This window comes from Nicotiana tomentosiformis, chromosome 12, assembly GCF_000390325.3.
Source record: "Nicotiana tomentosiformis chromosome 12, ASM39032v3, whole genome shotgun sequence".
NCBI lineage: Eukaryota > Viridiplantae > Streptophyta > Magnoliopsida > Solanales > Solanaceae > Nicotiana > Nicotiana tomentosiformis.
In genome coordinates this window covers 131,886,308-131,906,532 of record NC_090823.1, presented here as the reverse complement: position 1 = coordinate 131,906,532, position 20,225 = coordinate 131,886,308, and the positions used below count along the sequence as shown (strand labels likewise).

Genomic DNA, 20,225 nt, shown 5'->3' with positions numbered 1-20,225 from the left:
GCTCACTTAAACTACAGTACACTTTGCCTAAAGATCATTATGAACTGTTCCCAAATATTATTCTACAGTAGAAACATACCCTCAACAAATAAAACAGAATCATAAAACTAGACTCACGCAGATTAAAGAGCACAACCAAGTTCATTAAGTTTTTTTTAGCAAGTGACCAACATCATAAGTTCTATTCTCATGTTACATAATTGATAAATATTTGTGATAAAAGTAATAAATTTCATTAAGAGAGGGGCCAAAAAAACAAGCCAGAATATACCAAAAAGTAGAAAACCCTTACAAAATGATATGGTTTTCTATGAATTGATAAATATTAAAAGCAAAACAGCTCAAACGATCAAAACAACATGGTTAGCCATCCAAGCAAAATCATCACAGAAGCACTAAATGATCGCAAAAAGCCAAAAACAAAAGGGAAAACATATTTTAGCTGACAAAAATCCTTAATTTCATAAGCTGCAAACACAATACCACTCAAATTCATTACATCTTGTCACAAACAAGACAATAGGAAAGTATAGGGCAAGAAATGTGGGGAAAAAACTAGTGCTAAAGTAATGAGCAAAGTAACACTCATCTAGTCACCACCAGCCTTCTGGTAAACATAGGTAAGCCCACATTTACCACAATAGTGCCTGTCAAAGTGGTTAGCCATGAAAGTACCGGCACCACACTCAGCATTGGGACACTCCTTGCGGAGCCTCTGAACCTTACCGGAATCATCAACCTTGTAAAACTGGAGGACGGCGAGCTTAACCTTCTTCTTCTTGTGCTTGATTTTCTTTGGCTTAGTGTAAGTCTTCTTCTTACGCTTCTTTGCACCACCACGGAGGCGAAGGACAAGATGGAGGGTGGACTCCTTCTGGATGTTGTAGTCAGCTAGTGTTCGGCCATCCTCAAGCTGCTTACCTGCGAAAATCAACCGCTGCTGGTCCGGTGGAATGCCTTCCTTGTCCTGAATCTTAGCCTTAACATTGTCAATGGTGTCCGATGACTCTACCTCTAAGGTAATAGTCTTCCCCGTCAGGGTCTTCACGAATATCTGCATCTTTCCCAACTATGTGCACCAACTGAACAATTCAACAAGAACACAGATTCAACAAACAAAACTGGAATCAACCATATAAATCATGTGTACCCGTTACTGCATTATGCTCTATTAGGAACAAATCAAATAAAGAACAAATACTTTATCAATCAATGAATTAGGCCATGTATTCCAATTCGGGACAGGATTAAACGAAAAACGTAAATTCACTTGTAAGAATTACAAGAAACAATGATATGTGAAAATGGGGTCAGCTATATGAAATTCTCTGTGACTATTCAGTTTCATTTGAGCAAAATAAATGACTATGCTTAGATTACAAACAAAACCAGAGTCGACTATATAAATCATATTTACCCATTAGCTCTATTCAAGCCAAATCAAACAAAGAACAAATACTTCACCAATCAATGAACTAGGCCTCTATTCCTATTATGGCCCGGCTTAAACGAGGAGCATATATTACCTGTAAGAGATACAAAAAACAATCATATGAGAAAATGGGGCCAGCTATATAAATTTATTATACTATTCAGTTCTCTTCGAGCCAGATCAGTGACTACACTTTGATTACAAACACAACTGCGACTATATATATCCTCTTTACCAATTTAGCTTTATTAAATCCAAATCAAACAAAGAACTAACATTTCAAAAATTAATGTGCTAGGACTCTATACAATTAAATAATTGGAATTCCTCTGTAAACATTTCAGTCTATTAAAGACCAGATTAAATGAAAAAACGTACATAGCTTGTAAAAATCAGAAGAAACAATGACAAGTGCAAAAATGAGGCCAGCTATGAATTCTACGTAACTATTACATTCTATTTGACCCAAATCAAACAAAGAATACACAAAATATATTAACTTGTAAGAATCACAAGGAACTGTGATATGAGAAACAGAAAGCTACCACATCACTAATAATCCAAGTAACTAAATTTTTTGTGTTTTACTAATTAAAATCATTGCAAAAAAAAGCAAAGGATAATGGTTTGATTATTTAGAGATAGACAGAAAAGGAAGCGAGAGAGAAATAGGAACTTACGAATTGCAAGGTGAGGAGTGCCGCTGCACAAAGAGAAGATAGCGGCGAAGTGAGGGTTTGCAAAGAATTTAAGGCGGATATTTGGTTCGAATTTGGGCTTCATTTGTTATTCAGCCTGCAATCATTCATTTGGGCTTGAAGGGCTTTTTAACACATTGGGCTGCTCGCCCAAATATAATTACAATCTCCAGCCAAATATATAGAAATATAAATATATACTTACTGTGCATTAAATATGTATATTGTTTATATTAGTATACAAAAATTATAATTTTCTCGTTTTAATTTATATGAATCTATTTGACTGGGCATAAAATTTAGAAAAATAGAGAAGACTTTTGAATTTGTGGTGTAAAATGAGGAATATATATTTTTGTGTGGCTATAAATCGTTGCATAAAGGTAAATTATTTCCAAATATGAAAAGAGATCATTCTTTTTGGCACGGACTAAAAAGAAAATAAGTTCACATTAATTGGAACAGATGGAGTATATTTTTCGGCTATTATTTTGAAGGGCGACTATACAGTATAAATTTTCCAACCTATACCAATTTAATGAGATATTATATATTATATAACAATTTAATGAGATATTAATTAGGTTAATCATAGTTGGGTTAACTGATAGAACTAGAGGAGATATCAGTCAAAACCTTAAACCATGAGAAACATTAGTGAGCAAGAATTTTAGGATAAGTACAAGTAAGAAATAACATACAAACTTAGCAGGATAAGTAGAGTGAAATAGATGAGTTTTTGCGAAAGTAATGTCATAAAAAGATACTTGACGAAGTGAAAGACATGTCCCACAATATGTATATCATATCTACAATATAAGTGATATATACAACAATAACAACAGCCCAGTAAAATTTCACTAATGGTGTATGTTGAGGATAGTGTGTATTCAGATCTTACATCTACCCGAGGGAGTAGAGAGAACATAATTGATATATAAATACGAATATTAAGATGGATATGCTATAAATAATTATATCCGACATAAGGTCTTAGTATCAACGAGACAAAGTCACTCAAAGTAGTTTGGCAATGGTTTGCACTAACTTCTAATGCACCATATCAAAGTGTAAAGCCACGGTGTTTGAAAGGTATTAAATAAACAACACGACTTAGGCCTCATTTGTTTTTTTGAAGATTAACACGTCTAAATTTGAATACACGTCTGAATATCAAAATGTGCATTAAGATTAAGACATTCGAATCTGAATACACATCTGAATGTCAAGATGTGTATTAAGATATGAATACTAAATAATTAAGACTGTTTGATTTTTAACATCTGAATGTATAAAATTTACGTTTATTTGAAAATTAATAAACATAAAATTCAAATAAAATACTAATTAATCTAATATTACATCACTAAAATATATAGCTTTTTAAAATATGACAGTTGCTGGTGGTGATGGCTAACGATAGTACTTGTGAATGCCGACTAAAAGCGATGGTTGGTGGTAGTTTAGGGTAGTAGCTAGTGGTGATTGGTAGTGTTAGCTATTATAATTGAGGATGGTGGTGGTGGTGGTGATATTTAATAATGGCGGGGGGTAGTGGTGGTAGTTGTGATTGGGGAAGATGGTGGTGGGGTGGTGGTAGTTTATAATGATGGGCAGTGCCAACTATGTTTGTTGATGGTGATGAGGTGGTTAGTTGTGGCAGTTGAGGTGGATAAGTGTTGATTGTCGTTAATGATGGTGGGTGGTGGTAGTCGACAATAGTGGCGGCTATGATTGGGGATGATGGTGGTAGTTGATAATGATAGGCGGTGGCAGCAGTTAATAATGAATATGGATGAAGCATTTTAATGAAATTAAGTCTATGTTATAGATCTTAAAGATACAGACCTATTCAAACTCATTAAGTGGTTGTGAAGTAAAAAAAACAAACACATTTAACGATTAAGATCTGAATAATTAAGATTCAGACTTTGAAAACAAACGCACTTAATGTCTGAGATCTGAATGATTAAGATTCATACATCCATTAAGTGCAAACAAATGAGGCGTTAAAGTCTATAGAATTTTGAGTTAATTCATTTAACTTAAATCCATTTACAAATTGCAAATTAGGTGCCAAAATATCAATGTACATGCTGACTTGCAATTTGTCCGGAAGGCACAATGAAAATGGCATGGCATAGCCATTTTTACGGGTTGTTATTGAAAAATAGCTAGTATTTGCAATGTTATTAAAAAGTAGCCACTATTTAGTATGAAGATAGAATCTGGATAAAAATACCCAACTGAAAACTAAAAGTTACAGAGTAAGGAGTTGGAGTATGGAACCCCTAGTACAAACTTCCAGCATATTATATTGGAATTTCAGCATATTATGAATGTTTAGCACATTATACTAGAATTTCATATGTAAACTTCAGCATATTATATTACGTTAGAATTTTTCAGATTTTAAGGCCTCATTTATTTTTTTTTAAGATTAAGACGTCTGAATCTGAATACAAATTTGAATATCAAGATGTCTATTAAGATTAAGACATCTAAATCTGAATACACATCTGAATATTAAGGTGCGTATTAAGATCTGAATACTAAATGATTAAGACTGTTTGATTTTTAATATCTGAATGTATAAAATTTATCTTTATTTGAAAATTAATAAACATAAAATTCAAATGAAACACTAATTAATCTAATATTCGGTAAATAAAATATATAATATTTTTAAAACATAGTAGTTGCTGGTAGTGATGGCTAACAGTGGTGTTTGTGAATGCCGACTAGAGGCGATGGTTGATGGTAGGTTTGGTTGATAGTGGTGGTTCAGGGTAGTAGCTAGTGGTGATTAATAGTGGTGGCGATTATGATTGATGATGGTGGTGGTGAGTGGTGATAGTTAATAATGTCGGGTGGTGGTGGCAGTTGTGATTGAGAAAGGTGGTGGTAGGTGGTGGGTGGTGGTATTTTATAATGATGGGTAGTGCCAGTTATGATTGTTGATGGTGAAGGGGTGGTTAGTTGTGGTAGTTGAGGTAGATGCATGTTTGTGGTTGAGAATGATGGTGGTGGGAGTGGTACGGATGACGGGTGGTGGTAGTCGATTATGGTGGCGGCTATGATTGAGGATGATGGTGGTGATGATGGTTGAGTATGGTGATGGTGGTGGCGGCATGTTGGTAGTTGATAATGGTAGGCAGTGACGATAATTAATAATGAATATAGATTGTAGCATCTTAATGAAATTAAGTCTATGTTATGGATCTTAATCATACATATCTATTCAAACCCATTAAGTGATTGTGAAGTTAAAAAAAAATATGCTTAATGATTAATATCTGAATAATTAAGATTCAGATTTTAAAAACAAATGCATTTAATGTTTGAGATCTGAATGATTAAGATTAAGACCACTATTAAGTAATTAAGATTAAGACCACCATTAAGCGTAAACAAATGAAGCCTAAGTGTGTTTTTTTGTTGTGATTTTATTTTCACCTTAAAAAATAGCTAATTTTCGATTAATTTTGTAACTATAGCCGACGAGCAAGGCCGGAAAGAAATAGCTGCACGTGATAACGACGTCGTATGATCATCAACATAGCCAGAGTCGAAGATTTGTCTGAAAAAAGGAAAAGAAAAGAAGAAGAAAGTCGGAATCTTGTTGCGTAGTAGTGATCCTGTTTTTGTTCCTGCTCTCTTCTTCAGTAATTGCTGCCCAAAGAGCATTTAAAGACAACAACTAAGCTTCTAATTTGATGAAAAATCATCAAAATCTGTAATTGAAACTTGAAAATGGGAAGGGAAATGTGTTTTGAGTGTCTTCAACGTAAAATTCAATCAGATTTCTCAGACCAACTCATCTTCTGTTATGGTCTTTCCGATTCTCCTATTCCTTTTGGCTCTACTGCCGTCGTTCAGGTACACTTTATATTGTGTATTTGTATTTGTGTAGCAAGCTGAGTTATATGCTTGTTACTAAATATTAATCCTTTGAATTGTTGATTTTTGCAGCCATCAAATTCAAATGGAGAAGGGTTGCCACAGTTTCAGTTGACTTATATGCCCCTTCATAAAGATAGTTGCTTGGCCACTTACATGTATAATTCTTGTGCTTTCTTTTTTGTATGATTTTTTTTTTTAGTGTGTGTTTATAGTTGCTTGGCCACTTACATGTATGAATCTTGTGCTTTCTTTTTTGTATGATCTTTTTTTTTGTGTGTGTGTTTGCATTTCCCATCCCCCACTTGAAAAAAGAAAGAAAAAAGGAAACTTTGTGTCTATGTGATAATAAAAAAAAGAAACTTTGTTTCTATGCGAAAGCAAGCATAGCTGGTTCCTAGTTTAGATATTAGAGGATTTTTATGGCTGACCGTAATTAGTTTGAGGCATTGTATCCCAACTCTTTCGCCTTTAAAGAAAGTGTTACTGTCTATGTGAAAGCTTAGCTTGTTTCAAGTGCGGATACAGTAGGAGGGTTGCGGTATGTTGATAGCTAGTATAGAAATAGTCGAATGAAGATGGATAGTGGATTCATCATTGATGATGAATAGTGGATTTTTACAGCTGATCCCAACTAGTTTTGGATTGATGGGCAGTTGATTAATACTGTCTACATTCTTTATGGAAGGAAATGACAGTGATGGTTATTGATCGTTTGAAGTGGCCGATTAGATCCTTTCAGAGAATGTTTGTGAGAACGAGTCAGATTGATATCGTCTGGCAAATTGTTTTTGTCAGACTCATTGATTTGTGCAGAGGGGAGTGTGGTAGCATATTATATGAGAATATTAAACTTTCTTGTAACTATTGCTACCTTCTATATGGTGGCACCCTTTTAGCACATCTTGAAAATTGCAATACTTTTTATTGATATAGCTTGACGTCAAACATTTTTGGACGTTCCAAAATAAAGAGAGTACCATATAAATTGGAACAGAGGGAATGTGTTATTTTAAGTTAAAGATACTGGCTTGTTTTGGCTGGTCTGCGTCATGCTAGTTTGGCCTTTTAAAAAGTTGGAATAGTATGTCACTCCACTTTCTCAAGTGGAAGCAAAGAAAAAACTAAAAGAAAACTTGTACACATTTGATAAGTAGTAGACTGATTCTTGTGGACATAGTTGGTCCCAGCATGATCTTATACAACTTAGCACCCTTCTTTGCAGTGATCAGTATTATTTAGAGGATCTTGAAGCAAGAACGAATAGTGGCAGTGCGCAGGCAGTTCCGGTGGAGATTGATCAGGTTCAAGCTGAGGTCAGTGTTGGACTCTCCAGTGATAAAACTTCTTCATTAGAAACTAGATCAACTGAATGTGAAGATTTGCAGAATGGTGGCAAACATACATCCCTATATGGACTAGGTTGTCAAAATTTGACCTGTAACTTTTCTGGTACGTTTTCTTGCTTTAGGACTCTGACTGCCCTGGTTCCAGTCGCTCGGATTGGGATTTCATCATCTGCATTAGTTGAATGTATTATTTCAGAATTCTTGGCTGGATCTCTTGAAGATCAAATTTTACATTCTTTAACTCTCATGATAGAAGGTAAAAGATCAGGACGAGAGAGTGTTAACTTTCTTAGATTAGTGGGGATTCCTTCATTTGAGGAAGAACACTGCCCTGGCTGCATAAGGCATCCAAACATTTCTCCGACTTTAGGAATGCTAAAAAATTCCGGTCAACTTAATTTGTTGCTTCCAAAAATGCCACATACCTTGGAAAACATACTTCACTTCAGCCCTGGTGTCTTAAAGTCTGACTGGCATATGCGGTATTTAATCTTTCAGCTATTATCAGGGTTGGCTTACATGCATGGTTTAGGTGTTTCCCATGGTAATGTCTGTCCATCCAGTATATCATTGGTTGATTCGCTATGGTGTTGGCTGCCCATTTGTTATAAGTTCCTCCAGAGTTCCGTTTCAATTTCTAAAATAGAGTGCAATCCTGATTCAGGAGTTAGTTGCTGTTTTAGCGGGTGCTCTTTACAAGGGCTTTATGCCGATCTAAAGCTCTCCCAATCTACAGATTGGTTTTCTAGCTTTAAATGTTGGTGGAAGGGTGAAATGAGTAACTTTGAGTATCTGTTAGTCTTAAACCGATTAGCAGGGAGAAGGTGGGGTGACAATACCTTTTATACTGTAATGCCATGGGTTATAGATTTTAGCGTGAAACCTGATGAGAATACTGACACGGGATGGAGAGATCTAACTAAGAGCAAATGGAGGCTGGCAAAAGGTGACGAGCAATTGGACTTCACGTATTCGACATCTGAAATTCCTCATCATGTATCAGATGAGTGCCTGTCTGAGCTGGCTGTCTGCAGTTATAAGGCAAGGAGGTTGCCCTTGAGTGTTTTGCGTATGGCTGTTCGTTCAGTTTATGAACCAAATGAATATCCTTCCACCATGCAAAGACTATATCAATGGACACCAGATGAGTGCATTCCAGAATTTTATTGTGATCCGCATATATTTTATTCTATACATTCTGGGATGTCTCATTTGGCTGTGCCCTCATGGGCGGGCACCCCCGAGGAATTCATCAAGTTGCATAGAGACGCTTTAGAAAGCGATAGGGTTTCACGCCAACTACATAATTGGATTGACATCACCTTCGGCTACAAATTATGTGGTGACGCTGCTGTTGCTGCCAAAAATGTTATGTTGCCCTCATCTGCTCCTTCAAAACCGAAATCAGTGGGACGCCGTCAACTTTTTACAAAACCACATCCTCCTCGGCGGCTTGCTACCGTGAGAATTTGTGACACGTCCAATGAAGCAGAAATGAATCAACTCCCAACAAGTGACATGACTGAGCAAGCTCTGGTTGTTGGAACTTCATTCTTGCATGAATTGGAAGAAGCAGCTGCATTCTCTGAGCATGCGCCTCATTTGGCTCCTATTTACAACTTGCATCCAGATGATCACGAAGAGCTTGACTCCCCTGGGAAAGGGCTATTAACTAAGAAATTAGAGAATACTACATCCAGAAAAACTGGCTATAGCACCATTACAGTCAAGCCATCTGTCATTGATGTGAATTACCTTCTCAAGAATATTGAAGTGGTCGATGATGTATCTATGGGATATCAAGCACTATTGCTTTGGAAGCAAAAATGTTCCCATCCACACATTTTGTCTGAAGATGTTGCTAATGATATCTTTGCAGTTGGCTGCATCTTAGCAGAACTTCACTTGAGAAGGCCACTTTTTGATCCAACCTCTTTAGCTGTGTACTTAGAGTGTGGTGTCTTACCTGCATTAGTACAAGAACTTCCCCCTGACACTCAAGTTGTTGTTGAATCCTGCATCCAAAAGGATTGGAGGAGGTATAGTTCTGTATTCACTTTCCATCTTTAAAATCTTGCATTGATATTACTTCCTAACCGCGTTATGTAGTGTCAATATCTGCAGAAGACAAGGGACGATCTCAAAACTAACTGTTCTCTTTTCCTTCAATAGGAGGCCTTCTGCCAAATGTCTTTTGGACTCTCCTTATTTTCTAGCAACAGTCAAGTCATCCTACTTGTTTCTTGCCCCCCTTCAGCTTATAGCAAAAGATGAATCACGACTTCGTTATGCTGCAGCTTTTGTCCGACAGGGAGCACTCAAAGCAATGGGAACATTTGCTGCCGAAATGTGTGCTCCTAACTGTTTGAAACTAGTCTTGAATCCTTTATCGGATTCTGAAGCTGAATGGGGTTGCATAATACTCACAGAACTTTTGAGGTGTCTGAATCCAGAAGCAGTAAAGAAACTGGTCATACTTGCTATCCAGAAGATTCTTCAGGTTAATTATGCTGTCTAAATATTTGATCTGTCTATCTCCTTGGCTTTTGCTCCCAAAACCTACTGTGTGTTTCTTTTCTATCAGGGTACTGGTCCTTCACATTTGAAGGTTTCTCTTCTCCAAGGTTCCTTCGTGCTGGATATATGGAACAAGATTGGTAAACAAGCGTATGTGGAAACAGTACATCCATTTGTTGTATCAAACTTACTTGGTACTCCTTGCAAGAGCTCTGCTGTTGCTGCCTCTGTCCTGTTGATTGGCTCTAGTGAGGAACTTGGTGTTCCTGTTACTGTTCATCAGGTTGTAGTCAACCACTGTTCCCCTCCTCATCCCTCTACCCTTTTGATAGGTGGAAGTAACTTTTTTCGAATTTGTTGAAAAGATTATTCTCATATTGTATGACTAATTCTTTGTTTCTCACCAGACGATCTTACCTCTCCTTCACTGCTTTGGCAAGGGGCTCAGTGATGATGGAATTGATGTCTTAGTTAGAATTGGTATTTATAAATTATGAAGTATAGACCTATGTTCTGTTTTACAAATATGCCTCTGATTTCGGCATTTCGCAACCTGACTATGCTTCTTATATTTTAGGTGGTCTTTTTGGAGAGAATTTCATAGTCAGACAGATTCTACCGTTACTAAGAATTGTCATTCTTTCGTGCATTGACAATTCATTTGCAAATAAGCATGAAGCTGCACAGAGTTGGAGTTCTTTGGTCCTAATGGACTGTCTAATGACTTTAGATGGTCTCACTGCTTCCTTGACAAGGGAGGTGCTTGTTAAGGAGCTTGTTGAGGTATGGAGTTTGATATCAAATAATTTTAATTTCATAATAAAGTTCAGCTTATGTTCCAAATAGTAATGCATTGAAATGCTTTTGTAGGACGGCAGATTCTTATATCTTCAGGTTCTCATGCAGACCAACTTGGGAATTCAGGTGGTCGAGGTATTTTAACTTTTCTCTCAATTTTTCTCTTTTGTCCCTGTTCTTAACTAAGCTTGCAAACCTGCACTTTCTTAATCTAGGGAAGCACATTTGATGAAATTAAATTATAGAGAGGATACTTTACAGATTTTTATACCCCAAAATTTTAAAACTCATTCCCTAACCTCTGCACAACAATTGTGCTTTTGCAAGCGTTACAAAATACTCATCACCCTGGATCTTTGAAGACAGTGCATGTTGAGGTGGCGCTAGTAGAAGATGTTGTATATAACTTTTGTATTTTGCTTATCTGCCATGATTTGGTATTGAACTTTCTAGTTAAAAGAAAAAGGTAGTGATTTTACGCATATTTTTATTTTTCTGAGTGAAGTGACAATTTGACACTCTGTTGGGACAACAAAGGGGAGCTTCCCTCAAGTTCCTAAAGTTACAGAAAACCCCCTTATTCATGATCTATATTTTTGCTGTTATAAAGATTTATGGAGGTTTTTCTTCTATTCTTAGAAATCTCAGGAGGTTCAAGTGAAAATTCCAAATTCTCTTTCTTTATGCTTGTTATCTGTGTAGATGATGGAATTCTTTTGCATGCAAGGGTGCTGCAAGAAATCTGCTAGCTCTTTGTCAGCAAATTGGATCAGATTTAACAGCATTACACGTCCTTCCAAAACTCAGGAAACTTTTTGATGAGCTTGCCTTCTCCCAGGAGAAAGCAGGCCATTCTAGCATCCAGGGCGGAATTCGAGGTCCCAGCACCAAGGGGGAAGATGAGAACAAAATTACAAGCCGTTTGGACCTTGTGTGGGTTATTTTGATTTTTGGAATATGCTGTCATCTTATCATTTCTTCTGTCATGTAATAAACTTTAATCTGTGCAGAATGCTTTTATATCCATCATTTGCATCTCTTCTTGGTATAGAGAAGCTTCGCCAGTGTTGTGCCACATGGTTGCTACTAGAGCAGTTTCTTCTGCGCCGTTATAACTGGAAGGTGTGCTTCCTAATACTTCTATTAGTAGGATCTTTAAGTTGTAGAGGAAAAATTCTATATTCTCAAACATTAACATGTCAAGTTCGGTACGAACTCCCTCAAATGGTTATCAAAATCTAAATGGAGTACTAAATGATAGGCTCTTTGCTGCTGATGCTGCTGTGAGGCAATCAATCTGACAAATATAAGATATACTAAGCTAGCTTAGCTCCTAGATAAATTGAGTATTGAAAAGGGATCTATTACTTCAAGTTAAAGCCGCATTAGAAGGGACTTGATTCTGAACAAGACTCAATAGCTTTTAACGATAGTAGTATAGAACTATGTATTTTTCTTCCCAGAACCACCTTAGTGCTGTTTTGGCATCAATAAAATATTACTTATGAAAAGGAGGAACTACATTTTGTTCCTTGTATACCCTTTTCCTTTTTGTGTTGATTTCTGAAATTTCATGATTCAGTGGGAATCCGCAGGGGAATCCTCACGAAGCGGTCCAGGAACATATGCTAGAAAGCTGTCTCTTGGTGAGAGCTTAACTTCTGAATGTACTCCAGCTAAGAAGTTGCTGAATGGTTTAGGGTGGTCAACACCTCAATCACAAGGAAAAAGAGGCTCCAAAACCCCTACATTAAACAGACATCTGTCTAGCCAACATCAGGATTCTGCAGATAGGAATGCAAGAGGCTCAGATTTTAGCAAGATGGAACCCTGGTATTGGTTCCCGAGTCCAGCTGCTAATTGGAGTGGCCCTGATTTTATTGGCCGTCCTGGTGGTTCAAAGGATGAACTTCCATGGAAAATCAAAGCATCTGTTCTGCACTCTGTTCGAGCACATCACGGAGTGCTAAGATCTATAGCAGTCTGCCAAGATGAATGCTTTCTTTTCACTGCTGGAGTTGGTCCAGGATTCAAAGGGATTGTTCAAAAGTGGGAGTTGTCAAGAATTGATTCTATATCTGGTTATTACGGCCATGAAGAGGTGTGCCTAATCTATTTCTTTTGTTTGAATTGCATCACCTGTCTTATGATTACAAGTAAAAAGCTTTTCTTTTTTGATAAAAAGTTCTTGTTATTTTTTTCCCGCTATAATAGGTTTATAACAAGTTAGCATTATGGCACTAAATAGACGGCAGATTCTTTAGTTTCCTTTTTTATTTATGTGCTCCTCCTTTCCCAAATTCTGTGACGCACTTTCTGTGCTGGAATATGATAAAGAGTTCGACAAACTTCTATAGTAAAAATATCCAAAAGGATATTAAAAGGTTTGAAAATTAAAACTCTAATGATCATCTCATGTTTACCCTATCATACCAACTTTCCGATAATGCTTTTGTTTTTTTGCTGCTACCACCAATTTCATATGCCAGTCATACCACCTTCTGGTCTTTTCACCAATAAAATGGGAAGAGAGAGTGTATTATTGTGCTTTATTTGGTACACAGATGAAACTTTCATACCAGGAAAACCTTGGAACGGAGAATGATTGATTTCTCCCACTGTCCTATTCTGCTTCAGTGATTTGCTTTCTTTATTTAAGAGAATTAACTGTTTTAACGGGCAATATCTTTTCTTGGGCATAAGGTGTGCTCAGTTTTCTGGTATAATAAGAAATTTATTGTTGAGGCAAAGCTGGTATAGACACCGCAATGGAATGTCTTATCAGCTTACTTGGCAGTTTTCATGCATTTAAGCAAGTTATAATCTGGTATGACATTCCTGTTTGTCCGTTGGTTTCAATCGATCGATAGATTGTTGTTGATAATAAGTTATGGCACATTATGGAACCTAGATTCCTCCCAAAAAAAGGAATTTGTTACATGATTTTATTTTTCAGCTTCATTGTCCTTTTTTGCTATTAAACAGTAAGCATTCATCTGTTTGGTACTTAATAAGTTTTGCTAAGCCATGTCACATTATGGAACCTAGATTCCTCCCAACAAAAGGAATTTGTTACATGATTCTATTTTTCAGCTTCATTGTCCTTTTTTGCTATCAAACAGTAAGCATTCATCTGTATGTTGTGCCTAACGACTTGTTAACTTGTAGTTGTTCTTTGCAAGAGGAACTGAACATAATGCTTACCAAGCATGGGTTGGTTTTGTACCTTAAAAATGCCTTCTGTTGAATTTTTCACATAATTAGGTTGAGATATATCGGAAAAAAAACCCTCACTGAAGTTCTATGCATTTATTTGTCTTTCCTTTACAGGTTGTGAATGACATTTGTCTTTTGGCATCCGGTGGAAGGGTAGCATCCTGTGATGGGACAGTGCATGTGTGGAATGGCCAAACGGGGAAGCTAATATCTGTGTTTGCAGAGTTTTCGACAAGCTCTGTGCAACATACTGGCCCTTTGGCCAAAGCTTCAAAGTTGAATGCAGAACAGGCTAATATGCTACATTTCAATTCATTGTCAGGTGGAATATTGAACACTTCATTTGATGGTAATTTATACACTAGTATGCATTACTCAGAATATCTGGACAATCTTGTTGTGGGTACTGGAAATGGCTCTCTCAGGTCAGTGCCTTCTGGAGTTGTATTTAAGGAAAAAGGCCAAAATTGTCCCTTTACTTTGGATAATTAGCCAGGTTTATACCCGTTTCTACTTTCCGTCTAAAATTGTCCACACCGTTAACATAGTAACTAAAATTATCCCTAACCCTAACAGATGTCCAACATGACACCTGGGAACCCCATAATAATTTGCCATCTAAGCAAATATGAACCCATATCAACACAAACTTTAAAGACCCGTACCCATTTATTTGAAAATACAACCAGTGTGTGGTAGCTCAAAGAAATCCAGCCAACCACCTTTATGAAAATACACTGCACCCGTAATCAACTTTTCAAAAGTAAAAAAGTCTTACCAGAAGAATCGCTCTGTTAATCCGGCGTCGTCAACCATCGAAAATGTAATGGGAAACACCATAAACGGTGTCCTGAACCCAGTTGTTTCACTAAAGGAATTTCACAAATTCTTTCTGCAGAAGCACGGAATGTTTTGAGTTTGATGGGTATCTTTTTCATGTAAACTTATGGGTCCAATTTATGAGAAAAAATAGATTGTTTGGAATGATATGTGGGAAAGTTCACTTCTTGAAGAGTAAATATTTCTTGTTTTCTCAGTGTAATTTTTTGAAAACCAATCTGATGACTATTTGTACTAGTAAATTTTAGGGGATTCCCTTTGATTTTAAATGGAAGAAGATTGTGTTTCTCAATCGGACATGGAGATAAAGTTGCCAGCGATGGTGAGTTGGGATTACGGGGAAAAAGGCTTCCCGAAGGATGCCTCTGCCACGACAACCACCACACTGCTCCACCTCTCTCTCTTCCTCCCCTCCTCCTCTCACTTCTCAGCCTCTCAAAACCCCACAATCAAGAACACAATGTCACCGGGGGCTTAGCTGGAGAATGCCGACCACCGGAAAATCCCTCCGGGCAGTGACAAAACTCGGATGACCCCACCCCCATTAATGTTATTTCTCTTATTCTTTTTCTTTTCTGTTTCAGGGACCTAGATCTGAAGGACTTTGGCCGGATTCCGGCCATTTACTCAACTCCGGCTGACTATTGGTCTTCTTTAATCGACGAAGAAGAAGACTAATTAACGGGTTCTAGTGTAATCCAATAGGGCCGGGCGGGTTTTTAAAAATGGGTTCATATTTGCTTAGTTGGCAAATTATTATGGGGCCCTAGGTGCCATGTTGGACATCTGTAGGGATAATTTTAGTTACTATGTTAACGGTAACTCTTGAGCCGAGGGTCTTTTGGAAACAACATCTCTACCCCCTCGGGGTAGGGGTAAGGTTTGCGTACACACTACCCTCCCCTGACCCCACTTGTGGGATTTCACTGGGTCGTTGTTGTTGTTGTTGTTGTGTTAACGGCAAGGACAATTTTAGACGGAAAGTAGAAACGGGTATAAACGTGGCTAATTATCCAAAGTAGAGGGACAATTTTGGCCTTTTTCCCTTGTATTTAATTGACTCAGATACAAACTCTTACATGGTTTATCCAGTCAACGTTATTTTGGCATCCAGATTCATTGACGTCAGACAAGGTCAAAAATTGCATTTATGGAGGAGTGAAGCTACTGAGTCCAATTTCCCTTCTCTGATTTCTTCCATATGCTCATGTGCTTCGACTAAACAGCAATACGGAAACCCTCAATATCCATCTTGGGTTGCTGTTGGGCAAAGTTCTGGCTATTGCAGATTATTTGATGTGAGGAGTGGAAAAATTATTTCCTCATGGCAAGCTCATGATGGTTTTGTCACAAAGGTAGTGTTGGCTATTGCTTCCAGTAGCTTGAAATAAAGGGGTTCTACTTACTCTGATGTTGTTACTTGCTTGCTGCCTGCAGATAGCCGCACCAGAAGAACATTTGCTGGTTTCGAGCTCCCTTGACCGCACCTTAAGGATTTGGGACTTGAGAAGGTTACTTTAGTGTTCTACATAAGTCTTTAAGTTTTGCAATATAGACCTAAATTCCGTGAAAATGGGGCACAATAAGATTAGGCCCAGCATGGACTGGTCTAGATCTCAGTCAATCTTATCTGTGACTGAATTCTTGCATACAGTTAGTTTGTCAGACAGAACTGACTGCATAGCTAGAATCATTGAGCTGCATTTCATCTCCAGTAAGCTGCATAGTTTAGAGTCATTGATAGCTTAACTCAAGTCATCTAATAATATGGTCTGCTTTTGTTTTCAATATGTTTCTTTCTAAGTTAGCAATTGCGAAAATTTCATGGTTGAGAAAGCCAAACATTTGTGTTGTAACTCCCTTACATCGTCGGTCACAAAGGAAACCATGCATGATAATAAGATAATTGTCTTTCGAAGATTCAGTATACTAGTTCGGATCCTTGATAAATTTGTGAATGCTTTATCAATTGATTTAGTTTAAGAGATGAAACTATAAAGGATTCTCTTGCTTCTGCCTGTTAGAGATGAAACCCATGAGATGATGAAGAACAAATTTGATCGCGTGCACGACCTGGCATTTCTTGGCTTTGCATTTCGGAAAATGTCCCCATAAAGTTTTTGATTTCTACTTATCTTTCCAAGGAACACATACACTTCATTGATTAGATTCATATCATGTTTACTCAATGCCATTCCTTAGCTTTTTCTTGTTTGAGATTTTTAATTTTCGTCTTTTTCTATTTTACTTCATTTTTAACCACAGAAATTGGAAATCGGAACCCTTGGCTTCCAGAGGTCATAGTGATGGTGTTTCTGGTTTCTCCATTTGGGGACAAAATGTGATTTCAATATCCCGCAGTAAAATTGGGATTTCTTCTTTGGCCAGCTCTTCTGATGAAGTATGTATCTAGCTGTATCTTTTCGCTTTTTAGACACTTCTTTTTCCTTCCACTGAATTTTGGATATTCTGCTTGCTTGCACATAAGATAGTATACAATCTGATTACTTGTGTCCTCCTGGCTGACCCATTTGCCATTCATCTGAAACCCCAAAGTCACATATGCCTTGATGGATCTGTAGAAATTCACTAAAGAATCTTGTTTTGAAATGTAATTAATCCTGTTAAGATAGATGTAGTATATGAAATGTAAGTTGCAAATGGTAATAATTAAGGGGAAGATTAAGACGGTGACGTTCTTCTCTGAGTTTAACAGCATAGCTGCATTTACTATCTATAAAATGTTAAATACTCTAGCTGCACTGCCCCCAGGGCTTAGTTCAAGCGGCAGAGATTGAGGGACTTGTGACTTAGGTCACAGGTTCGAGCCCTGCGCCATGCGAAGTAAGCTTGGTATATAGGTGGAGAAAGGTAGAGAGGCGGACCCATTATCCCCGAGTTTCAAAGGTTGCGATTGGTCCTAAGGTTTGGCTCTAGACAGATTTCTCGGTCATAAAAATGATAAATAGTCTACCGGCATATAAATCTATAGAAGTTAGATCATCTAGTTTGTTTCTTAGGCTTCTTTGTTTATGAGGAATGTATTTCTATCTAGTCTATTAACAATGTGTATTAGACACGGGCATAATCTTGATACTTGAAATTATAGATGTTTATGATGTGAATGGACAACCGAGGTAGACATATATATATTCAAGGTACAAGTAATTCAAAGAACTTGCTTGTTTAAAAAAGAAAGGAAAGTCTAATCAAATGGCCTTTAAGAAAATGAAAGATAACCAGTTCAAAGTATTAATAAGTTTTTGTTTTCCAGTGAATACAAATAAATATGAATTGCATTTTATCATTAAGTAGCAGAGGATACCCTTCTCTGATCACTAATTTGTCCAAAGTAAGGCTGTGTTAATTCATTGCTTATGAAGAGTATAGTAGCTGCACGGCAAATGGCACTTTAATTCCTTCTGATATAGATTGCTCTGTTGGCTGCCACTATTAATCTTAGTCGGTATGTGGTGCAAAATAAATAGTTATGGTGCAGAACAAATGAAATGTTTGGTGGCTTATTTTCTGTAATCTTCCTCTTTTGAAAAGGGAAGGCTAAGAATTACTACTAGTTATTGTACTGATCATACTTTGGCCCGGAACAAATAAAATATATGGGGGGGCTCATGTTCTTATTTTGCTCCATTGCTCTGAAAAACAATGCTTAAATCACTACTTGAGTTATTGCTCTAATTTGCTTCTTACTGGCTTTAACGAAATGTGGCAGGACGCCCAGCAATTTGTTACGCCTCAATATCTCTATATGGGTGATCGTGAATCAAAGAACGCGTCTGTTTTATCAAGTATAAATATTCTACCTTTCTCGCGGCTCTTTGTTGTTGGAACAGAAGATGGTCATTTGAAGATCTGTTGCTAGGTTTTACCTGAAGTTAGTTTGTAGGATGATGCAGAGTTCATGTTAATGGAATCCAAAGTCCCTTTACCTCCTATAAGTTATCTAACAATTTTCTATTTTGAACTGTTCATTTAGCACTTTGGCTTCCAAATTTCTTAATCTTTTTCTTAATTATTTCCAGTAAGTTGGTTTTTTATCTAGTGGAAATTGTTAATGAATTGTTTTTCTAATTTTTCTTTTTGGCTTATGTTTTTCTGCAGCATTGTTTCTTTATTTCCCATATATTTTTCGAAGGTCAAAAGAATCTGCATTTTCATTATATTGTTTAGCTGAATAGTTAAAATGATTACATGTACTATCATGTAAGCAGAGCACAACTTTGATGCGTGTATAACTGTATGTTTATTATTCGCATCCAATAGAAATATCCCTTATGTCAAATAGTTAGACACTACTTAGACTTTATATTTGTTATAAATAGTATTTTATTTATGGTGAATCTCTATATTTTAGAGAGATTTTAGGGTTATTATTTGGTGGCTAAGTCACTTTTTCCCTGTAAATAGAGGGGTTTTATTTCATTGTAATTCATTCCAATAAATAAGAATTCTCTCTCTATTTTTCTCTGCAATACTCTTCTTCTTCTTTTATTGTTTCATAACACGTTATCAGTACGAGACTCTAAAGTCTAACCAATTGAGTAGAGACTAAAATGATGAACCATTGGGTTTTGGATTTTGAAGCTAAGCCGTTGGATCAATATACTAATTAACAGTTTAGATGTATTTGACTCATCCTGTCGTGGAAATTCATTCCCCATGGAAATTAATTTGGTGTGATGAGTTGTATTTTGTGATGATAGCAACGAATTGACAAATCAAGATTTTTCAAATTCAACGGATGAGATATGTTTGATCAGTTGCTTCTGTGCTAATTGCACTGAGTTTGGAAACATGATTAAATTCTGGATTTAAGGTAAGTATTTTACTTTATTTTTCTCTTTTAAATTCTTAAAATTCTATAATTTGATTTTTAATACAAGCAAAGACAATAAATTTTGATTATAACTCTATTGGAGTTTATAAGAAATTATAACCACCCGAAGTGGTAAAATTTCTATGCCATGATCAAATCATATATGATTATGAGCACAAGAAGTGGAAACTTGTCCCGTTGAATTTGCTTCATTCTCATTCCCTTAAGAGAATATGATAGCAGTATGTGATAAGTCTGAAAGAAGACAAAATTATTACCATAAATATATCAATGGATGTGGACGTGGCAATAGACGAAATTATAATCGTCATCATTGTGATAATGAGAATATTAAGAATTCTCAAAATAACCATTCACTCTGCGAAAGTAATATTGTCATCGATTTGACATGAAATTTTGTAAAGCATATATAGATAATTATGGTCCATTCATGATGTGAATGTGACAACATTTGATTTATGAATAATTTCATTATTATGGCATGAATGATCATTGGTCACGTACCTATTGTAAAGCCAAAATATTTTAGCAATATGATTATTAAAAGACAACAATAATGCAAGAAACAGATCTTGCATATAATTTTGACCATGACAATAATGGTATAACTTTCTCCTTAA

The 20,225-nt window shown here is 36.5% G+C and overlaps 2 protein-coding genes across 10 annotated transcripts; one reads left to right on the top strand and one right to left on the bottom strand.

Moving 5' to 3' along the window:
* Positions 1 to 436: 436 nt before the first annotated feature.
* Positions 437 to 2,224, bottom strand: LOC104103062 (ubiquitin-ribosomal protein eS31 fusion protein-like). 3 transcript variants are annotated; one of them, XM_009610930.4, is made up of 3 exons: positions 2,113 to 2,158; positions 1,418 to 1,526; positions 437 to 1,082 (listed from the first exon to the last, which is right to left on the bottom strand). In XM_009610930.4, the coding sequence occupies exon 3, from the start codon at positions 1,058 to 1,060 to the stop codon at positions 590 to 592; it is 471 nt and encodes a 156-aa protein (XP_009609225.1). In that variant the 5' UTR covers positions 1,061 to 1,082; positions 1,418 to 1,526; positions 2,113 to 2,158; the 3' UTR covers positions 437 to 589. The 3 variants fall into 3 exon arrangements, with proteins under 3 accessions (XP_009609225.1, XP_009609226.1, XP_009609224.1); XM_009610931.4 differs by having other exon boundaries at positions 1,465 to 1,526; positions 2,113 to 2,148; XM_009610929.4 differs by lacking the exon at positions 1,418 to 1,526 and having other exon boundaries at positions 2,113 to 2,224.
* Positions 2,225 to 5,625: 3,401 nt separating this feature from the next.
* Positions 5,626 to 18,827, top strand: LOC104103063 (protein GFS12). 7 transcript variants are annotated; one of them, XM_009610939.4, is made up of 18 exons: positions 5,631 to 6,009; positions 6,103 to 6,188; positions 7,256 to 7,346; positions 7,419 to 7,482; positions 8,044 to 9,418; positions 9,552 to 9,879; positions 9,964 to 10,179; positions 10,304 to 10,376; positions 10,474 to 10,679; positions 10,767 to 10,829; positions 11,422 to 11,627; positions 11,705 to 11,816; positions 12,277 to 12,795; positions 14,025 to 14,335; positions 15,865 to 16,105; positions 16,188 to 16,261; positions 17,016 to 17,151; positions 18,481 to 18,827. In XM_009610939.4, the coding sequence occupies exons 1-18, from the start codon at positions 5,884 to 5,886 to the stop codon at positions 18,628 to 18,630; spliced, it is 4,377 nt and encodes a 1,458-aa protein (XP_009609234.1). In that variant the 5' UTR covers positions 5,631 to 5,883; the 3' UTR covers positions 18,631 to 18,827. The 7 variants fall into 7 exon arrangements, with proteins under 7 accessions (XP_009609230.1, XP_070047915.1, XP_070047914.1 ...); XM_009610933.4 differs by having other exon boundaries at positions 5,630 to 6,009; positions 7,419 to 9,418; XM_009610934.4 differs by having other exon boundaries at positions 5,630 to 6,009; positions 7,256 to 7,482.
* The last annotated feature ends 1,398 nt before the right edge of the window (positions 18,828 to 20,225 follow it).